The sequence below is a fragment of the Puma concolor genome, chromosome A1, assembly GCF_028749965.1.
Source record: "Puma concolor isolate L17-30 chromosome A1, mPumCon1.1.hap2, whole genome shotgun sequence".
NCBI classification, from domain to species: Eukaryota; Metazoa; Chordata; class Mammalia; order Carnivora; family Felidae; genus Puma; species Puma concolor.
The window spans coordinates 130,570,595-130,591,996 of NC_141667.1; the positions used below are offsets into that span (position 1 = coordinate 130,570,595).

The 21,402-nt window shown below is 50.6% G+C and overlaps 1 protein-coding gene across 5 annotated transcripts in view; it reads left to right on the forward strand.

Moving 5' to 3' along the window:
- Positions 1-21,402, forward strand: part of FSTL4 (follistatin like 4) — a 458,716-nt gene that overhangs the window by 242,573 nt on the left and 194,741 nt on the right. For all 5 annotated transcript variants that reach the window (XM_086704139.1, XM_086704158.1, XM_025924720.2 and 2 more), the window contains one exon: positions 5,874-6,122. In XM_086704139.1, the coding sequence (XP_086560265.1) occupies positions 5,874-6,122 (249 nt within the window). The remainder of the gene's footprint in view (positions 1-5,873; positions 6,123-21,402) is intronic.

The following is a 21,402-nucleotide window of genomic DNA, read 5'->3' on the forward strand; positions in this document are numbered from 1 at the left end:
CGCACACCTCTCTAGGGGGAATTACAGATTTTCTTCCCATCACTTGAGTAGGAATAAGACTTTCCAGGGCAGAGATGGACCTGAAACCCTAGCACCCAGGGCACCCAAGGGTATGTCGGTTCCCACCAAGGTGGCTCATGGTGAGAGCCAGAAGGGCTCTAGAAGGTGCAAAGAGCCTTCTGGCTGGCCGGTGGGAGTGTTTGAGGATGGGCCCCTTTCAGGCAGGAGTAGAGCTGGGGTGCTGAACATCAGGGCAATTAGGCCTGTCTCCAACACTCATTACTCAGGGGCTGAGAAACACTTCCAGAGAGCCAGAGTCACCCCACTTTTGCAAGGGTACACTTGGGCAAGGTGGCATCTTTGCACCTGCACTCACAGCTGCCTGCAGACTGGGTCTGCCAGGCAAGGTTTGCCTCATTGTGAGTGGGCTTCTTCCTGTGTCTACCCCTTGCTGTGCTCACTGAGCTCCAGGGCCCACAGGCTGCTCCCTCTCCCTGGCCCCAGAGCTCTGCCCCTTCACTTTCAGGTCTCCAGGCAAATCTCACCCCCTCAACGAGGCTCCTCTGACTCCAATGGTGTTGGCCCACTGCGGTGCCCTGTTTCCTTCCTAGCATTTGTTTGTCGTTTGCCTGTTCACATAGTTGTGTGTCTCCCCACACTGCTATGTACTGCCCCGAGGACAGTGTCCTGGTCTCCCTTGTATCCCCACAGCTAGAATAGGGTCTGGCACATAGGAGGTGCTCCAGAACTATTATGGCTGTAGAGGTGGATGGAGAGCTGGCAGGCATGCACTCCTGAAGCACCCCATGTTACCACCCATGTGGGGCATAGGAACCACACTGACTGGGGGAGCTGGGTCTCTGCTGGGTCTCACACAGCCTCAAGTTCCGCAGCCGTGTACATGGCACTTGTGTGTTCTCTGCAATGAAGGAGTCAAAGTTCGCCACTCTGTCTCCCGACCACCTTGGGCATGTCTGAGTATGTAAGTTTTCTTGGGAGGGTGGAGGTGGGGAGACCTGGGACCATTACCTACAGCTCCTGGATGGCACACCATGTATAGCTGCACACCTCTGTACACACGGCACTCTCCCAAAGGCAAGTTCTCAGCTCTAGGTCCTTAAAAAACCCGACCATGACCCTGGCCATGTGCTGCAGCTCCCTGGTGAGTGTACGGATGCTCAGGAAATAAAGCATTTGGGGGCACCTGGGTGCCTCGGTCAGTTAAGCATCCGACTCCTCATTTCAGCTCAGTTTATGATCTCATGGTTTGGGGGATCAAGCCCCGCATCTGGGTCTGCACTGACAGCGTGGAGCCTGCTTGAGGTTCTCTCCCTGTCTCTCCGCCCCTCCCCCAGCATGCCCACTGGCTCTCTTCTATCTCTCAAAATAAATTACTTTTTAAAAAGAAAAGGAAGCGTATAATCCATCTCTAAAGGGCTATGTCTGCTGACAGGTGGAACTTAGTTCCTGTACAAAGACCTGTTGTCTGCAGAAGCTGGAGACTGCTGCGCGAGGCTGGGCCCATGGCAGGCAGCAGTGAGGCTGTCACTGCAGGGCTGCTGGGTTATGGCCCTGTACATGCCTTCCGCAGCCACATTTCACTCTTCTTGGCCTGCTTTGGGCCTCACAGCGTGGGTGGGAGAGCCAACGTCTGACCTTACTGTGACTTTACGGCAGGGTGGGATAAGGTAGTGAGGATTTCAGCCCTATTCCTTTGCTGGGCGAGGAGTGAACCTCCTAAGACAGCGTAATGGAGAGGGCGCTCTCTGGGACAAGTTCCCAGACAGAAGTGCTGCACTGGGAGGTCTTGCCTGAGGCAGTTAGCATCCCAAAGTAGAAGACTAGCTTCTTTCCCCTCACATGCCACTGGACACCATCCCTGAGAGGGAAGCACTCACTGATGTGCTTTGTGCCAGGAAACCAGTTACAGAGACTGAGTCAGAGTTTGGAAACAAAATCACTGAATTTTTGGCGCCGTGTGGGGTGGTCAGTGGTGAGAAAACAAGGGAGGGGCCCCCTGCAACAGGTGAATGAGGAAGGACCCACCTCCTCTGTCTGATCCCTGAGTGGGGGTCCCATGGCCTCGGCTTCCTCTGTCCCTAAGCTGCACAACTTAACCTTTGCTGGGGGTGATGGCAGTCCCAAGTCTGTGAGTTCAAATCAAGACTCCTGGTCCGAGTCACAGAGGGGGGTCTCTAGCACCAACTGGTACAAATGGGCTTGTTTCTCTGCCGCCATAACTTTCATGTAACAATTCCCATTTCTAACTGTGTTCAGTAAATTTAATTAGTGTCTAAAAGCAGCTTATTTGGTAAGATGATCGGTTTCTAACCTGGGTAAACGACTTTCTTTATGACTATAAATTAAGCACATTATATCTTTTTCATGCATCATGGTCATCCTCATAAATACTGTAGGCAGTTGCTGACGGTCTCACTTGGTTACCTTTCCCATTACTGTTTTATCATAGTCCCACTAGGACTGGGGAATTCATTCTGTTTTAATAACAAGGAGGAAGTGGTAACAAGGGGCTTGTTTAGTGCACAACCCACTGCTTGGTCTGTGTCTCTTTGGCCAAGGATGGGATTCCAGGCCCACCTCTGTGCAGGGCGTTCCCAGCTCTTTGAGGGGCCTGCTGGCTACAGATTGGGAAAGGCAGGTACATGGCTGTACAGCTCTTTCTGCCTTAATTGCAAATAATTAGGAATCAAATATTTGCCGACCACCAATTTCCATGTCAGAGAGAATCTGAGTGTTCTTGATGACCTCTGTGAGCACAAGTCAGCACGTGTTTTCTTAACACTAACTCTTCAGAACACAGCCTATGGGGGAGGCCTCAGTCATACCTCCTACATGGGCACTGGAGGGCACAATGTCCATTGCTGGTATTCAGAGGCACTCACTGCGATCTGGGCCTGCCAGTGTTTCAGAGAAGAAAGGATCAGGAGGAGGGGGTTCTGCTCATCCTCTACCCTGCCATCCACTGTGGGCTGGCTTTAACCGTCTAGGCTGAATTAGGTGGTCTCTGAGTCCCTTCTTGCTCAGTCACTCCAGATTCTAGTCTCCTTTACCCCACAAGGTCCACCTCCCTGGACTTTTGTCTCCCCTTTGTGTCTCCCTCCTGCCGCCTTCCCTCCTGCCCTCCTGGAGTTGGCAAGAGGAGATGCATCCCTTAAAAGGTCCCCCCTCGGGGACATGGGGCCCCCACTACCCTCCCTATCTCAACATCTAACCTGAGGTTTGAGCCATGGCACCAAGTCAGAGTTAAGGAGGTCACCTTTGAAAACTACTCTTTCTGGGGCTCCTGGGTGGCTCAGCAGGTTGAGCACCAGACTTTGGCTCAGGTCGTGATCTCACAGTTCATGAATTCAAGCCCCACATCAGGCTGGGCTCTCTGCTGTCAGTGTAGAGGCTGTTCCACATCCTCTGTCTGTCTGTCTGTCTGTCTGTCTGTCTGTCTGTCTGTCTCTCTCTCTCTGCCCCTCTCCTGCTCACACTCTCTTTCAAAAATAAATACACATTAAAAAAGTATAAAAATAAAACTACTGTGTTTCTTAAAGCCCAAGTGTCTGGGGCTGCGTGAGGACAAAGGTCCCATACCTGTAGGGCCTCCCTCATCCACACAGTGGCACAGGCATTTTCAAGAAGGGAATCCAGAGAAGGAGTGCTCAGACTTGCACTGTCAGGAAGCACCTCAGAGAGGCCCCGGAGCCCAGGGGTGAGTAGTTGGAGCTGAGTTAGCTGGAAAGTGAGTGCATCCTGGGTGGGCAGTAGAGCCAGGGCAAATGCCCTAAAGCAGGAACTGAGAGGTCAGACACTCAGAAACATTGGCTGTGCTTCTTCAAACTGGGGCGATTAGTGAGTGCCCTTCCCGTCACATGGGGAAGTTTATTAAAACAGTGATACAACAGCACGGATTTGTGCCCTGGCTGTCTTGGGAAAGAAACAAAGGCTGGCATTTTTAGAGCTGAATTAGTTTCTTCTAATAGCCGCCAGCATTTTCCAGGGTAACCCATTTTGCAGCCACCCAGGAGAGTCGTGTTAATCAAACGCACTCTGTGGCAAAGCAGCCATCAACACGGTAGGTGGAGGGCCTCCAGCCCCTGGCCTCCCACTGCCACGCACCCTCAGCTCCCCTCTGCCTGTCAACCTTGACAGAAAGATGTACGCGGGAGCTGATGAATGCCGCCGAGCCTCCACCGTGACATGCAAACATCAGCCAAGTGGATAAAGGAGATTCACGTGCCTGCTTAGGATCCACACTTTTACACTGCTCAGAGATATTTTGACCTTCTAGTTTATTATGATTCAAGAAAAAGTCAATAATTCTTAGCTTGCCAAGGCTGGAAGAATTTAAATGAATTATTGAATCAAGCAGCTAATCTATTGATAACTGATTTTTTTTTTCCTTTCAAATCTAGAATGATGAAAAGCAAGCTTAACCAAAAACAAGAAAAAGAAGGTTGTTTTTCCCTCAGACATTTTAATCTCCTGGTATCAGAGTTGGGACCAAAGGTTCAGTGTTGACCTCTGGGGCCATTCTGTCTCACAGAGTATTCTGAAGATTTCTCTAAAACTTAAAAGCAAAGGCTTCTGTGGCCACAAAATCAGAATTTATGTTTTATTTGTATTTTGATATCCCTTTCTTATTCTCAATTTCTGCTTGCTGCCATTAATGCTCCATGGCAATCATCTCATTTTCTGGGCTCCTCTAGTGGAGTGGAATGATGTTTTGGGGCACTTGCCTGGCCGTTAGCCTAAGCGGACCCTTCCAGCAATAAGATGCTCTACCAGCTGCCCTGCCTACTTGGGCATGTGGGCTCCAGCACCAGTGCCTCACGTCACTGTGCTCATATGTTGGGTGCAGCAGATGCCTAGCAGCATGGCAGCAGCCATGCCCAGGGTCTCAGCCTTCCTGTCCCAGCTGCAGCTTTGTGCTTGGTGCTAGAAAGGGATGGGCAGTAGAGAAAGGCTGCTGGTCCCACCGCTGGTGATGTGTATCCTAGAGAACCACATTCTCCTTAGAGAGAAAGGTCAACCTCCAGCCTCTCTGCTTTGGCTGCCCCCCATCCCGAACACTTAGAGTAGCACTTTCTCCTTTCTTACTCCACGCTGACTCCCTGGCCTCTGCGATAGCTCCCCAGTGCCTAACATACCTGACCAAACTTCCATGGCTTGGTATTCTATGTCTCCCAGAATCACACCTTGGCATCCTTCCCCTCCCCACCCCACCCCTGTACAAAACTCCTCCTCACATCAGGTCTGTCCCTGCCCTGTGGTTATGGGAGCTGTGACTCGAGCCTCTGCCTTTTGGCAAACCATCCTACTCTCAGTTGGCAGGGTCCACTGGCACTTCGCTATCGCCGTGTGGTCCCCTGTTGACTCTTCCCTCCCAGGGTGGGCAGAGGTGGTGCCTGAGATGCTAGGTGTGAGCCAGCCATAAAACCTGAATGCTGTACAGCAGGGTACTGCTCTTGGCATCCATGGCCACCTGCTGTCAGTAGGGCACAGACTTTTTTGGACACCCTGAGCCCCCAGGCCTTGGCTTCACTGGCAAATGCAACCACAAAGGGGGGCGCCTGGGTGGCGCAGTCGGTTAAGCGTCCGACTTCAGCCAGGTCACGATCTCGCGCTCCGTGAGTTCAAGCCCCGCGTCGGGCTCTGGGCTGATGGCTCGGAGCCTGGAGCCTGTTTCCGATTCTGTGTCTCCCTCTCTCTCTGCCCCTCCCCCGTTCATGCTGTGTCTCTCTCTGTCCCAAAAATAAATGAACATTGAAAAAAAAAATTTAAAAAAAAATGCAACCACAAAGGAAGCCCATGACCCCCGCCCGTGAATGCTCGCAGCTGACCCTCTGTGTCTGTGTGTTTGGCAGGACTTTCTGGCCACGACGGGCTGCCAGCATCCTGTGGGAAGAAGTTCTGCAGCCGTGGGAGCAGGTGCATGCTCAGCAGAGAGACGGGGGAGCCCGAATGTCGGTGCCTGGAGGCATGCAGGCCCAGCTACATGCCTGTGTGTGGCTCCGATGGGAGGTTTTATGAGAACCATTGTGAGCTCCACCGTGCTGCTTGCTTGCTGGGGAGGAAGATCGTCATCGTCCGCAGCAAGGACTGCTTCCTTAAAGGTAGGAGGATGCCTCCTTACCCCTTTGCTTTTGGATTTGAGGATGGATCTTCTAATGCCCTTTTGACAAATGGCCTGGGTGCTGAGTCTGCAGGTTGAATGTGTAAAGGCAGGAGAGAAAGAGGAAGGCTGGAGCTTTAGCCAAAGGATAGCAGCAGCAGCATTTCAGCGATGCATGTTTTATGTGTGTCCACCTCCAGAGATCCCTGGCCTTTAGAGGGGGCTCCTTGGAGAACAGAATCTAAGCAGACCTTTGGGATAGGGCAGGGAGGGGAAGAGAATGCTCAGGAGAAAACCCAGCACGGGCCTACAGTGGAGACAGAAAATGGGCTGCTGAGTCTCCCGGGCATCCAGAGCGGAGGGACAGAGTTCTGGCCCCTCCCTACAGGCCCCCAGGCCACAGTGGTGTGACCAGGACATCAGGGCATTCTCAGCAGCAAAGCACAGGTCTGTTGACCTGAAGCAGCCACTACCAGTGCTGCCTGCTGCCCCGTGAAGGGCCACTTTCCCACTTCCACGCGTGGGCTGTGGCAGCGGGAGCACGGGAGGGACGTGTCCTAGAACCGACAGTGCTCTGCTAGGTTGAGTTTCTCCTGTGATGGGAATAGTCTTGGACACTTTCATGGCTGTGCTTATGACGCTAATGCTGAGGTGCTTCAGAAATCATGAGGCACATTATGGAAATGAGGCCAAAATGAGTCCAGAAAAAATGTCCCTGGTATGAAAGCTCTGCCCAGCCTCATGCCTGCTAATTCCCCAGCCCTGTGAGCACTAAAACACTTGACCACTTGCTCCAGCTTTATTGGCCATGTTGAATTTTATAGACTGATGTTCCGTTCTCCAGTTTTCAATATCCCCCAAATTGCATCTTTCTAAAGGTTTTTATTTCTGCATCAGAGTGTGCCCAGCCTCGCTCACCATCGGTTATTCAAACAGCATTTCTCATGTCAGGCCAGGGAAAAACCACCACCGTGAAACCTGCCTCGGTGAGGGATGATGGGGGAGAGCTGGAGAGGATGGGGGCTGCTGGTGCAAGCAGATTAGGGCTCAGTTCTGCTTCATGCTGATTGAATTTATCCACCGAATCCTTCTGATTCATTGAGGTTTTATACAGATTTTGTGAATGCCCACCTACTGAACAGCAGTACCCACAAGCTCCCAGAGAGACTTGGGGCAGCCCTGCTCTGCCACTTTCCAGCTGTGTGATTTTGGGCACATCACTCTGCTTCTCTGGGCCTTTCCCTTTGCTGTAAAACAGGGCTTATTGGCAGTACGACTTGCTCTGTGGAGAAAAGTAAATGAGATGCTGCACAGAAACCACCTAGCATGTGGCAGGCATGTCGCAAGTGTTGTGTATTAATGACACCTGTACTCATCTTTAATCTAACGTGGCCTCAGATGTAGAGCAGGGAGGAGAGGAGATCATGCAGGGACCACAGAGGCAGGAACAAGGGCCCTGCCTAGCAGGTATGGGGCCTCCATGGCTTGCTGGTGGGTGGAATTGGGGAGTATGGTGCTGAGGGTCAGGTCCTGTGAGATCCTGGAGATGCCTAACTATAACCAGGACTCCCCTTTTTGCAGACCTACCCCGGTGGGTCTGGATCCCATGGAGGAGCCTTCTCTGCTTCCTGCTCAGGTCAGCTCAAGTCCTAGGCACTGGGAAGGCCAGCCCGACTCTTTCCTCCAGCATTCCCACAGGGAGTGCCCAACAAACAGTGAGGACCTATTCACCGACCACAGGGCCTTGGCAGGGATGGGAGGCAGGCCAGCCCTAGGGAGGGGGCTTTGGGTGAGCACCTCTCCACCTTCACCAGAGCCATGGTTCCAACGGGGAGCAGGAAGAAACAGAGTGACAGAGGGCTGGGGGGTAGGGTCTTAGAAGAAAGGAGAGGGGGTAAAGGACACTATAGTACAACCCCACCTCAAGAGAGCAGAATATTTAATGGCATCTTCAGCCCCACCGATGACAATTTGTCTTTTGTCCCTAATTTCCGGGGAGTTATTGATAGAGGAAACTGAAAAACACCTTCTTTTTTCATGCAAACAAAAATTCTAAATTCATCCATGTTCCATTCTCTTTTTCTACCAGTCTTTACAAAAAGAAGTTCTGACTTCATTTCCCAGTTTGATTTGTGCCCCAGAGTCTCTCTTAGGACGCTCCTTGTGGGGCCGGAGTGTGGAGAGAAAGGGGAACGTGGTGTTGGGTTCCAAGGGGCCTCAGTTTAGAGCGCACCCTCCGCGGCCAGGCCCTTGTGCCCTTGGTGGGGCGGGAGGTGGGGAGGGGAGTGGGTGGGGGTAGGTTCTCCTGAGCACTGCATGGGTACCATGGCCCTTGTGCCCTGCAGGGGAGGAGAGGCGATATTCTAAGCCCCATTTTCAAGAAAACTTGTGGTATCACATTCCGGTTGCTATGGCAATAGAATTCCTTGTGAATGTGAAATGAAATATAACATCATTTTAGAGATCATTAGCATTTGAGAAAAGCAAAACTGAACTCAAAAGCATCGCTTCAGCTCATATTTGTAGCTTTTGATACCAGCTTTCTGGACATCCCAGGCAGGGTCTCTGTTGCCAAAAATCAGGGGGACAGTGGGATATAGGATGTCCTCTCTCTTCTGGTGGCAAAATCAGAGTCACATTTGTCGTCAGCCCCAAATACCACCAGAGAACACCAAGATAGCGGGTGGAATTCTCTGTAACTTTAACTTCTTTAGACTTTGTGTTTTAAAAGTTACCTTGTGACATGGTATTGTGTACCCGTTGGCACTTTTAAAATTGTTTTTCTGTCTCGGATTTGAATGCACGCTATATCTCTCGTATTCTTCCAGAAGACAAGCTTGCCTTTCAGCCGTCACTCACTACACCAGGGTTGTATTATCCCAGATGATACAGTGTCATAGTTGGGCAGTTTTCCAAACAAACCATGAAATTATGGAAGAAAGAAGCCTGTTAGGGCTACAGTTCTAAATGGATCTTGAGATCCCTCATCCCGTATGGTGTTTTAGGTGCATTTTGGTGCTTCAGAGGAGAGTGAAATCGGAGGAAATGATTTCCATTTTTAACCCAAAATTTAAACATACATTTAAAAACTTTTAATTTTTTAAATTTAAAAATGTAACCAAAAATTTTAACCAAACATCTAAACATGTGTAAATTTAAACAGGGTCACTAACAAATCTTTAAGTGTTACTACACAACAGGGCCATAAAAACCCACCCTTTTGTTGCAAGGCACAGCAGATAGGTCGTGCTGCCAAAGGACTTCCTTCTTCTTTTCTTCTTGTTGCGTTATTGCTGTTACTTTGAATGTTGTTGCCTTAAGAACTTAAATTAGGTCTCACTACCTCGAGGCCGTTTCCATACTTTTTGCAAGTCTTTTCTGCCCCACCAGGGAGAGCTACTCACATTCCCACGTGGGGGCCCAGCCTTTGGTCTCACTCTGTTGGAGCAGGCCCCTGCAGCCAGGGACGTGCTAAGGCCTGAGCAAGAGCATGGTGACAGCATCCCAGGGAGGCCCAGGCTGGGGGGCAGTGTGGCACAGGCTCAAAGGTACTGGCCTGAGATCAGTCATGGGGCCATACCACACCTCGCTGGACGAGGCAGGTGAGCTCTCTGTGCCTCACTTACCGCATCTGTCAAACGTGAATGCCCGTAGCACCTACCTCACACAGTGCCGTGAGCAAGAAAGCAGCAGTGCCTGACCCATAGTGCACTCTCTTCTCTAAGCAGCGTCAGGATGATGGGGATGCTGTTGCAAACTTCAGGATACAATTGAGGGGCTGGTGCCGCCCTCGTGCAGCGCTGTGTATGAGCTGAGAGCTCCAGGAGGTGGGTGCTTCTTGTGAATGAGGAGAGAGAAGATCATTGGTTCTCCATATTTATTTAATGAGTGGCTAGAATTTGATCTCCAAACATCCACACTAAACTCAGCTTCTCCAGCTGCCTTGCTGTTCTAGAAAGAAATGTAATGAATCCTTTAAGTTCACCTAGAGAGTTAGAGATGCAAAAGAAGATCCAATAGTCCCTGATTCTGGGTCTAGAGGAAGTTTCTGGAAAGGCTTTTGGGAACTGCCAGCTGAGGGTGAGAAGGGGCACGTCTAGGGAAGAGACAGTTAGGTGCATCTCCAAGGGTGATTGAGGGCGCGAGGGCATCCTAGGGGTACAGGCAGGAGGGTACCTGTAGACTGAGAGAAGAGGAAGAGACTGAAATGCAGATCCTGGGGAGCACAGGTCCACGCCGGATAAAGGCAGGCACATGAGGAAGGTGCACTGAGAAAGGCCCTCGCACCAGGCCAGGCAGTTTGCGCCCAAGCAGACTGCGTGTCTGTTGAGCCAGTCCAACTTGCCCATTCCCCAGACAGGGATGCTGAGGCCCAGAGAGGGCCGGGGTTACGTGGGCTCTGCCTTACCTCTGCAGCCCGCCCTTCAGAAGCGCCCGCAGCTTCTGCACCGTTTGTCCCAGCAAGGCACGTTCACAGCATACGCACTTGCTTTATCCTTTTCCCCGAGAGACCTCCTGGTGCAGAGGTGGAGGGCTCAGGAGCCTTGGTCCATGGGGAAGGCCTGGGTGCTACTGGACTGAGGCCTACTGCCCAGGTTATCAAGAAGCCCAGGTGGGAGCTGCCCCAGGAAAGCTGGTTCAGTCATGCCAAACTCGTGGGGCCTCTGACATCACAGCACCAGACCACTCTCTCCCCTGAGAAGAAGGGTTAGGAACTCAGGATCACCCAGAGGCTGCTGGAAGGAGCCCCAGGACAAACGAGCAAAGCCTCTAACCCCAACCTGAAGGCCCTTCCTGGCTTTTTGGCACTGGCCTCCACTTTCTCTCCAAAGCCTCTTTCCTGTTTCCAATTTCTTCAAGTTGCACTTCCACTCCTGGCCCCACCCACATTGTGCCCAGAGGCCTCCGCTGCTCCTCCAACCCTGCAGAGCAGTCTCCGTGCGCCCAGTGCCCTTCCTGGCCTTCGCTTTGAGCTCCACACAGGAGAGTGTGGCCATTCCCTGCCAAGCCACCCAGCTTCACAGGCATTATTGAGTGTCTCCTGGGTGCCAGGCTGTGCTGGACCTGAGGACACCCGTATGATCAGGACTCCAGGTCTGACCTTGTGGAATTGCCAGCCGAAAGAAGGGTCCACCTCCAGTCCCCAGCATTCTCGGGGCCAGTATATGGGGGCCACTCTAGCCAGAGACCCCCCCCCCCAAGACATCAAGGACAAGTAGGGATCTTCATGGACTGTCCCCTGTTTCGGAGCCTCCCCCGTAGATTCTGCCCTCACCAGTGCAAGCACCTGGGGGTGACTGAGCTGCAGGTTCACTGTGGCCCTTCCCCAGGGCAGCAGCCGTTGGAGCTCAGTCATCCGTTTCTCCTATCTGCTTCCACCATCAAGAAACACAACTTCACACAAACAAGTATGTTCTCGGGAGATTTCCTCTAGGTTTTATGCAAGAAAACGACTTGGTGTGTGCACCCCACAAATGTGCAAGAATGTTATCAGTGCAGCATGTGCTGTGTGCTTCACAGAACCGCTGTGCTTTCGATGAATTAATTACATTCCAGTAATTAAAAATTGCTAATAAGTTACTGAGCTGAGAAAGTCTCGCACCGCGTGGATTTCGCTTATGGAAACAAGCCGCAGCCTCTGAGGCCCTTGCACTGTTTCCGGCCCTTTCCTGACACCCCGCCTTCATATGTCCAACCCCTCCTCGGTCAGCTCGGCCGGCTCTGGGTGTCTCCTCCTATCCTGGCCTCCCTCTAGGCACCAGTTCATGTTCCCCCTCCTCCCTTCTCTCCCACTCACCCAAGATGCTCCCCTCACTGGGTGGGTGCCTCCACTGCCCCAGCTCCCCCAGCTCCCCCACACTGTGCCCGGCAGGGTCCACACCGACTCCCATCCCCATTAAGATCAGCATGTCCTAGACGCCAGGTCCAGATGGCACTTTCCAGGCCTGCTCTTACTGTGTCCGTCCTGCAGTGGCATCAGGGTTCAGGTGGCCCCAACTCTTGCTCCTGCCATTCCCAGCAGGCTCCTGCCCCCCACACTAGCTTTCCACATGTGGGTTCTCTCTGCGCCCCCCTCAGTGCTCTCCTCTTTCCTTTTCACCCCCTCACTGTTCTTGCCATGCCTCCCATGCCAGTAAGACTCAGCTGTATCTTCACCCCTGACCTCTCCTCCACATTTCACCTCCAGTTCAGTGCGTCCTGAATGAACTCCCCACCCCTCTCTGTTCCTTCCGTCCCTGACATTCCCATTCCTCACAGAGCATCTCTCTCAGTGATAGGGACAACCTCTTCACTTTCCAGGGGACTGGACCCCAAGAGACTGCTGCCTCCTTGCAGCTGAATCCCCACACCATAAAACCCCACCAAGCTTACTTCTTTATAATTTCTCTTTTTATGTTGTTTATTTATTTTGAGAGAGAGGGAGTGGGGGAGGGGCAGAGAGAGAGGCAGAGAAAGAATCCCAACCAGGCTCCACACTATCATCACAGAGCCTGACGTGGGGCTTAATCCCACAAACTGCGAGATCGTGACCCGAGCTGAGATCAAGAGTCAGGTGTTTAACCGACTGAGCCACGCAGGTACCCCAACTTCTCTATAATTTCTTAGCTCTGCCCCTTAGTCTCTACCTCTTCTGCTGCCACACATACCTATCCCCGCCTGCACAACCTCTGGGATCCCCTAGCTGTTCTCCCAGCTCCTGGCCACCTCCTTCTTCTTGCCCACCTTCTATATGGCTTTAAAAGTGAGCTTTTCAAGAGGTGACTTTGACCATGGCCCTCCTCTACCTTCACCTTTCCATCCATTCATTTAGCAAACATACACCCCTTGTGAGTCAGGTGTATTCCAGGCACTGGGGATACAGTAGTGCACAAAATGCACATGATTCCTGCCCTGATGGCACGAGTGGTCTCTTGTCCTAAGAGATGAAGAGTTTCAAGCCATAACAAGTGCTCTGGAGGAGAATAAAGCATGAACAGGGATTGGTGAGAGCTTCTAATATGAGAAGAGACATCTGAGCAGATCCCTGAAGGAAATTGGGAGGTTAGGGAGTGAGCTGTTTGAAAATCTGGGGGAAGGGGTGGCCAGTGCAAAGACCCTGAGGCGAGAGCTCACCCAGCATATTTGGGGATCAACAAGGAGGCCAGGGTAACTGGAGCAGAGTGAGGAAGGCAAGAGAGACCTAAGCGGAAGTTGGAGGAGCCTCATTGGCCATTGGAAGCCTAAGCTCTTAACCGCTGTTCTCTGTTTCCTTTCTCATTATTTTGCCATATCCACTAGTGGGTGGCCTGGAGGGCACCGTCCTGTTCACCACCACCCTGGAAAGCTGTGTGGTTTGTGCTGTGCTGGAAGAGACAACCTGCCCAGGGGCTGCCAAACATCTCCAAGTTCCTTCTTTACCTGAGTTAAACCCATGGGGCCTGAGGATTTCCTGTGAGCCCCAAGCTGACCAAGGTGCCATCAGAACTTCTTCCAAGAGTAGAGGCCTCCCTCTCTTGTAGCTTCTTGTCAGCCTGCCCATCTTCCCACTCTACTGAGTATCCTTATGAGTGAGGAAATATGATTTATACTTTTAGCCCTAGCATTTGGAGATGTTCCATTCATTTTTTTTGGATGAACACACAAATTGATGATTATGTGTTAAATAGGATATATGCAATCCCTTAGAGGTCCCCAAGTGAGAGAATGGGAAGCCCCATTAGAGGCCTTCTGTGCCGTATGCATCAGAGGATCCCAGCAAAGGAAAAGCTGGATTTATTTACATGCCCAAAGACAGGTTGGATCCTCTGTGGTGGGGGGTGGAGCATCAAGGGTGTTGAAGGAACACAAGGAAAGAAGGGCACAGAAGGAGGCAGAGGAGGGGGTGACATGGAACCTCCTGTTCCCCCAAGCTTCTCTCCAGCAGGCTGCTTGGGGAAGGCCTTGCATAGAGAGAAGAGGTGCCTTTGGCTCTCTAGCTGCTTAGAACCACGTAATGGAGCCCATGGCCAACACTGGGGAGGCTCTGGATGATGATCAGGAGTCAAATGTTTAATTACTGGAGCAAGAAGAAGTTGATTTGGGACTTCTTTAAGGGTCTCGCCTATTGCGCCTTCAATTAAGATCAAGACCCTGTGTAGCAGCCGCTAAATGACACTGCATATTGAATCTCTCTGCTCAAGCAGTTTATCTAATTATCTGTGTGACAAACTCAGCAGCTGTCACACCAGCCACAACTCAAATATGTTGACTCTGGGCCCCCCGGCTGCAAGTGTTTTCTGCTTACTAACAGGCTGAAGGGAAGGGCTTATGCACTGTTCTGTGCATGTGGAATCCCTTTCAGGTTCTTCTCTTGCCCGATGATGGAAGTTGCTGAGGGAGCCAGTGCTGGGGAGGATGGTGTAGGAGTTGAGCAGAGGCCTGGGGTCAGTCCCTCTCAGTTCTCAACCTTCCCTGCCTCCCCCCTAGCCCCTGCAGCTGTCATGCACGTCCAGCCTCTCTGCCTGCTCTTCTGAAGAGGGAGGCATTGGCCCAAATCAGACCATTTTTTTTCTCCACAGAGAGGGAAGAGCATTTACCATTGTATCACATTAACTGAAATAAATCAAGGGGTTGGGGGGCAGGTGCACACAGTGACCCAGGAAGAGGTAGGTGACTGCTGATCTCCATCAGCACAGAGTGTGTGCATGAATGCAACCGCTTAGAGGTCCCCAAGCGAGAGAATGGGAATCACGTCACTGAATGCATGCCCACACCAGTGACCCAATACTCCGGTGGAGTTGAGTCCTCAGCCAGGAGAGTCAAGGGATGGAGCTACAGAAAGCTGAGGCCCAGCCCTCTGCCACATCCTGGGGCTGGGGAGCCACCCATGGTTCCTATCGCGGGTGGACTGGTGCCCAGCCCTTTGCCAGATGTCACGGGAGAGCCGTGTCTAGAACACTAATGAGGGTAGCTAGTGAAGGAAGACAGAGCTTCGCAATGACAGTGTTTGGGCACCTTTGTCCTGGTAAGTCCTGTCCTGTGCCTCTCTTCTTCTCGTGTTCTCTTCTGCTTTGAAGCATTTTGATCGCTCATTAATGAAGGTAATCACAATGAAACTACTTTGGAAAAGCTTCTCTAAATGAAACTAGTAAAATTGCTTTGCTTGCAGGAAATTAAAATCACCAGACACAATGAACTCTGCCCACTTATTAGAAGCAGGGGGTCAGAATGGTGCCTTTCTCTTTGTAGCTGAAGGAGGGGTGCATCCAGTGACCTGAGAGGCACATCTGTCTACTTGTCTTCCTTAGGGAACTTCTGTTTCCTCCTCTACTGCTTGTCTTTTAGTCTGTTCCCACCCATTTTTAAAAATTTATTTAGTGCTGATTTATTTTCGAGAAAGAGAGAGATACAGAGCATGAGTGGTGGAGAGGCCAAGAGACAGGGAGACACAGAATCCGAAGCAGGCTCCAGGCTCTGAGCTGTCAGCACAGAGCCTGATGTGGGGCTCAAACCCACAAACCATGAGGTCATGATCTGAGCTGAAGTCGGACACTCAACCAACTGAGCCACCCAGGCACCCCATTCCCACTCATTTTGATTGCAGAGGTGTGACCAGCAGACCTGGTCCCCAGTGGTCCAGCAAGTGCCTCTGTGAGCCCAAGCCTGCCCACTCATTCTGCTGACCATGCTATGTGGCTCACCCAGTGATTCATGTTTCCATTGAAATATAACAAACCGAGGTCTTTTTCGTGGGGTTTTACAAAGCACTTCACTTATACCCAGTTCTGTGTGCACCCTTGTAGCCTAGCCTGTCCCCTTCCGAGCCTATCCAGGGATTTTAGGAAGCCTAAATGAGAGGCACATGGGGGAAGGAATGGTGTGTCTGGTAGCTGAATCTTTCCTGATGGGGGTGGTGATCAGGAAAACGGGATGTGAGGAAGAGGTCTGTTCAAAGCTGTAGAAGGAGGAATACACCAGAGTGAGGAAAATAATTGAAAGGGGACATGCCAGGACACGGGGCAGCAGCAGGCACAGTAGCCAGAAGGATCAGCAACACATCGTCCCAGTTACATGCAGAGTTTGTTAGTTGTCCTTTCCACTCAAAACTCCAGACTTTCAAGGGAGTCTCTCTCTCAACTGTTTAGCCACAAGTGCTGGTTACAGGGAAGTGGTGACCAGCCCCCAGTCCCCCAGTGCCGACACTTTGCAGCAATGACCGTGAACAACCTGGGCAGTCTTCCCAAAGCTGAGGCAAGAGGGAAGGGAGGTGAAGCTGGACAGACCTGCCTGAACAAGAACGAAAGAGAACACAGGAGAGGAATAGCTCTCTCAGGATGCAAGGAAAGGGAAATTATTACAAAAAAACAAAACAAAACAAAAGCCCAGGAGACAGCAACTGTGTTCTCTCAATTCAAGAAAACATGAACCCTGAAATGGGATGAAAAATGGGATTATAAATTGGCTGAGCCACAGCCAAAAATGAAATGGAAGCTGGAGGAGGTAAGGAAAGACTATATGGCATCTGGAATGCTGGAGCTGAAGCGCCCCTATGTTTCATGCAGTGAAGGGGAGGATTAACAATGCAGAAATCAAACAGTTGTTCCCCACAGGGAGAGCACAAACTTGAAAACCTCCCTCAGAATGCATAGAAAAAGGAAAGAAGAAAATAAAGAATAATAATATTAATAATGTGAGAAAAGATGATAGATAGGTAGGGCAGGGATAAAAGTTTAGCTCTTGGTCATCGGTCATCTTAAAGACCCCAGAGCAAATCAAAGGGACACAGTAAGTGAGGAAAGATTGTTTTTTAAATTGCCCTGAGCCAAAAGATTCCTAAAATAAGCCCAAATGAAACTGCTAAAATTTCAGGATTTCAAAAAATTTTTCAAAGATATTTGAAGTGATCCGGCAGAGAGAAAAAGCTGGTCTTCTATAAATGAAAAAAGAAAACCAACTGGTCTTAGGCTTTTCTGCAACATTAAGAAGCAAGAAGGCAATGGAGAACATCTGTAGAGTTATGAGGTGATAATTCTACACTCTTCAAATAATGATCTCTGTGTGGAAAGAACAGAAAGGATTCTCTGATGGGCAGAGGCTCAGATAACATACCACCCATGTATTCTTGGCTGGAAAAAAACATACTGAAAGATGAATCCCCAATAATCTAGGGACAAATCAAATTTGGGAAAGAGAAAAGTCATGGTACTCACAGCCTAGAGGTGACTCCTCACATGAAAAGTTGTCTAAATGGTTGTTTCAAACATGGTTACCCAAAATGGCAAAGAGAAAAGTTAAATGCAGCTAATTTCTTTGACTCCCTTGTGGAGACTTCAACAGATCCTGCATAATTCTTGCCTTAGTGTGTTAAAAAGCATACATCAGCTCAACTAGGAAATTTTCCATTAACTCCATCCTTCTTGCCTGGAACGAACCCAGTGCTGGCCCCAAACAAGTGTCCCAGGTTGTTGCCAGCCACACCTGGGAGCCTTTGTTCCTCTGCCTTTGCTATTTTGTCCAGAGACTGTGGGTAGGATCAGCCTTGAGTGAGGTGACCTACCCTAAGATTGGGCCTCCCGTGCCTTCATCATGGTGGGTGAAGTGTGCCCCCCGCTTCCAGGAAGCTTTCTTGGGTTTGTAACTGGAATAGAAGAAAACTCCAACATGTTATAGGGTGTCCTCCTCGAGCAGCGATACTCTTACTAATGGCACATGTCACTGTGCCAGTGATGTGGCCTGGACTGTTGATTCTGAGGTCCTGATCGAAATATGTGGTTGCTTGACAAGCAAGGACTGGATAAGAGCTGAGCCACATTGACAGAAAAAGGCCAAGAAGGCAAAAGGTCTGCCTGTTGGTAGGTAGAAGTGGATATTGGACCCCTAAGACAGGCGGGGCTACCATGATGTAGCCATGCACAGGAGCAAGGGAGAGGCAATCAGGGTGGGGTCACGATTATGGTGGCCACCATTCATTGAGTGCCTGCCAGTCTCCTAGCCCATACCAGATGCTTTATGGGCATTAACTCCTATAATTCTCTCAGTTGGCGTTTCACTCAGGGGCAAAGAGAGGCCAAATAACTTGCCCAGTTACCGAGCTGCTAAATGAGACCTGTGACCTGCCTTCCTCTGTCACTGTGAGCCAGCGGCCCCTCCCGCAGGTGGAAGGGCCTCTCTGGGGGGCAGAGGGCTTGATGTGAAGTTGGCAGTATGCGCGAGACTCGGCCAACAAGGTGTGGGGGAGGGCAGCAGCAGGTGGAAAGACTTAATGCAGCTTCACTGTTAGCGGCTGCGCTCCTTCCTCCTCTCCTCACACTCGCCACATGCGACTACCAGACAATGCGTGTGTAAAAGTGATCTTCCCCTAAAAGGAAAAGGATAGAATGTCGCTTTCCCACAGACATCAAAGACTGTCACGGCCAGTCCTTTTAATGAAGTGAATCATATTCACACACATTCAGTCTGTAAACCCCAGTGACCGGCACCACGTGGATGTGGGAGGTGACCGCCCCACAAAGGGAGTGCCCACTCCCCGCCGAGGGACAGGCGGGGACAGGCAACCTGCCATGCTTCCTGATTGCTCCATTCTGTGTCTCTACCTCCATTTCTGTTCCTTCTTACTAGTGTCCCCACCCCATCCCCTGCCGCATTTTAGCTGCACAAAGACCTTATTTACACGCCAGGCTTGTCTCAAGAAACACTCCTCACAATTTTAAAGGAACAAACGTTCCATTTTAAAAAGTCTTGTGCATCTCAGGGCAAAACCTTTGTGGGTTTCAGGAAGACCTAATGAAGAGAGGGATCTCTAAAAAAGGCGGACAAGGCCCACGGCAGGGAAATGGGGTTTCTCTCCTATGAGAAATGCCAGCAGGAGAGCACACACTAATTTAGAGAAACAGTTAACAGGAAGCAAGACGCACCCTTGAACGAGTCTGTCTAGAAGGTTGGGGAAAAAATAACCCCCACGCAGAGGCACCTCCAGGCTTCCTTTGGGTATAGCTTCACAGGGACTCAGTTGGCTACGATTATAATTCAGTATTTGCAGCATTTATTGTGATGTTATGCATGTCACCCTTTTTCAGAGACCAGAGATCAGATGGGAACAGAGAATAGGGTAAGAACTCATGTTAAACACCCATGCTAGAGGCGCCTGGGTGGCTCAGTCAGTTAAGCATCCGACTTCAGCTCAGGTCATGATCTCGCAGTTTGTAAGTTCGAATCCCACTTCGGGCTCTGTGCTCACAGCTCACAGCCTGCTTTGGATTCTGTGTCTCCCTCTCTCTGCCCCTCCCCTGCTTGTGCTCTGTCTCTCTCTGCCTCTCAGAAATAAACACTAAAAAAAAAAAAGCCCATGCTACCTGCCAGGCCCAGTGCTGGGTACTGTATACACTGGATCCCATTCAGTCATACGGCAGCCTTTCAGAACAAGGACTTTTATTATCCCACCATGGCAGAGGTGGACACCAAGATCAGAGAGGTTTAGCGACTTGCCCAGGAACAAGAAGGGGAGAGCTGTCACTCACATTCACGCCTGCCTTATTTAACATGTGCTCTTTGCTTCTCCTGCTCTGTTACATCTCTCGTGTGTATCATAATTGTGTAATTAATAGATGAAAGCAAGCCTTGGAAATCATCTCATTGTGAAAGCGCTCCATGATTGTTGTTCAGCAGTCTGGCAGATTGTGTCTGTGTTCACATTTCTTTTATGAAGGCAACTTTTTTGTACGTGCAGCTGATGGTCACCTTGCTTTTGGCCACTCTTGCCTCAACAAAAGAATGGTGATGTTTTCTGGAAACCTTTGTTCTTTTGTTGCCTTTGCTCATTCTATGCCATGCCTTCTAAGTAAAAAAGGCGAGAGACCTCACAGTAAGCAGCACCTGGTCTCCGTGTTGGTCGGGCTTGGCTGGGAACTGTGTGTGGCTCACCTCAGAGGAGCCAGGGGACAGATAGTCTCACCCCATGACCGGTTGGGTTCTGGGGGGTCTGGGAGCCTGTGGGGCAGCCCAAAAGGGGAGCCCTAGAGAAAGGGCTCAGACTAGTGTGATCGGAGACAGGGCCTCTCAGTCAGGAACCCGTGAGCCAACACCAAGGTATGTCCTGATACCCTCTACCTGTTTGTTCACATTCCCAGGGCAAGTAAAGTGGAGGTCCTGTCCTCAGCATTTTGTGCGTCAGGGTTATGTTTCAGGATTTGTTAGAAAAACCTGGGATTCTTATGTCTGGGCTATTCATAACTTGGCCAGTTTTAACAGAGCCTTTCATTTATTCGAGAAATACCACTGAGCACCTACTGTGTGCCAGTCTTATTTCATGGGCTGGGGATTCAAGAAGAGTGTGATGTGGTCCCTACCCTTGGGAAGCTCATAAAGAGCTTGTAAGGAGAGGGAGCATGTAAACCAGGGTGATGAGTCCATTACAGAAGGAACCGGGGAGGCCTCCTGGGGGAGGCACCATCCTGGCTGAGTATTAAATGATAAGTAGAATGGGTTAGGCAAAGAGTAAGGGGAAGGGCCTTAGTTGGGCCAAGGGTTAGGGTATGAATCCAAAATGGGGAGCCCAAGCCAACAACTGCTTTGCCCAACATGGAGCTTGAGGCAGGGAAATTCAGCAAGAGCTGAGTTTGAGAAGGACCTTTGGCCAAACCAGGGCTAGACCTCGAAAGTCAGGTTATGGAGCACAGGCTCTGTCCTGTGGGCAGGACTCTAGGGTTTGCAACAGTCTGGCTGGTCTTTACAAAGATCACACAGTGTTGCCAGCATGGGAGTGGCTAGTGGTGGTGTAACCCTGGAGTCAGGGAGCCCAACAAGGAGGTGTTCCAGGCATTCAGCAGAGAGATATGGAAGCCAGAACTAGGGGAGTGGACAAAGTTGAGAACTATTCAGGAAGAGTAAATTTGACAGGATAAGGGACTGACTGGGAAGGAGGAAAGGGAGGAGATTGGGGTCAGGGGATGTCCAGGCTCCTGGTCTGGATGGATATGGGCGCCTTTCTCACTGAGGTGGAGACCCAGGAATGAGAGTCTACAGGTTGGTGGGAAAAGTTAGGATTTGCCCTCAATTTTAGAGGTGAGGGTCCGAGGCTCTGTGGGACATCTGGTAGAGAGGAGTTAGCTTTGTCTAAAGAGCCTATACCTCTAGACCCCAGACATTCCTACCTAAAGAGGTTTTCAAATACTTTGGTTTGGCAACTCAGCCCTGCCTCCTACCCCTGTTGTATGAGTAAGGGTTCTCCAGAAAAGCAGAACCAGTAGGGGAAGGGGGTGTGTATTCTGTGTAAGGAGATTTATTATAAGGATTGGCTCACATGCTAATGTTGGCTAGGAAGTCCT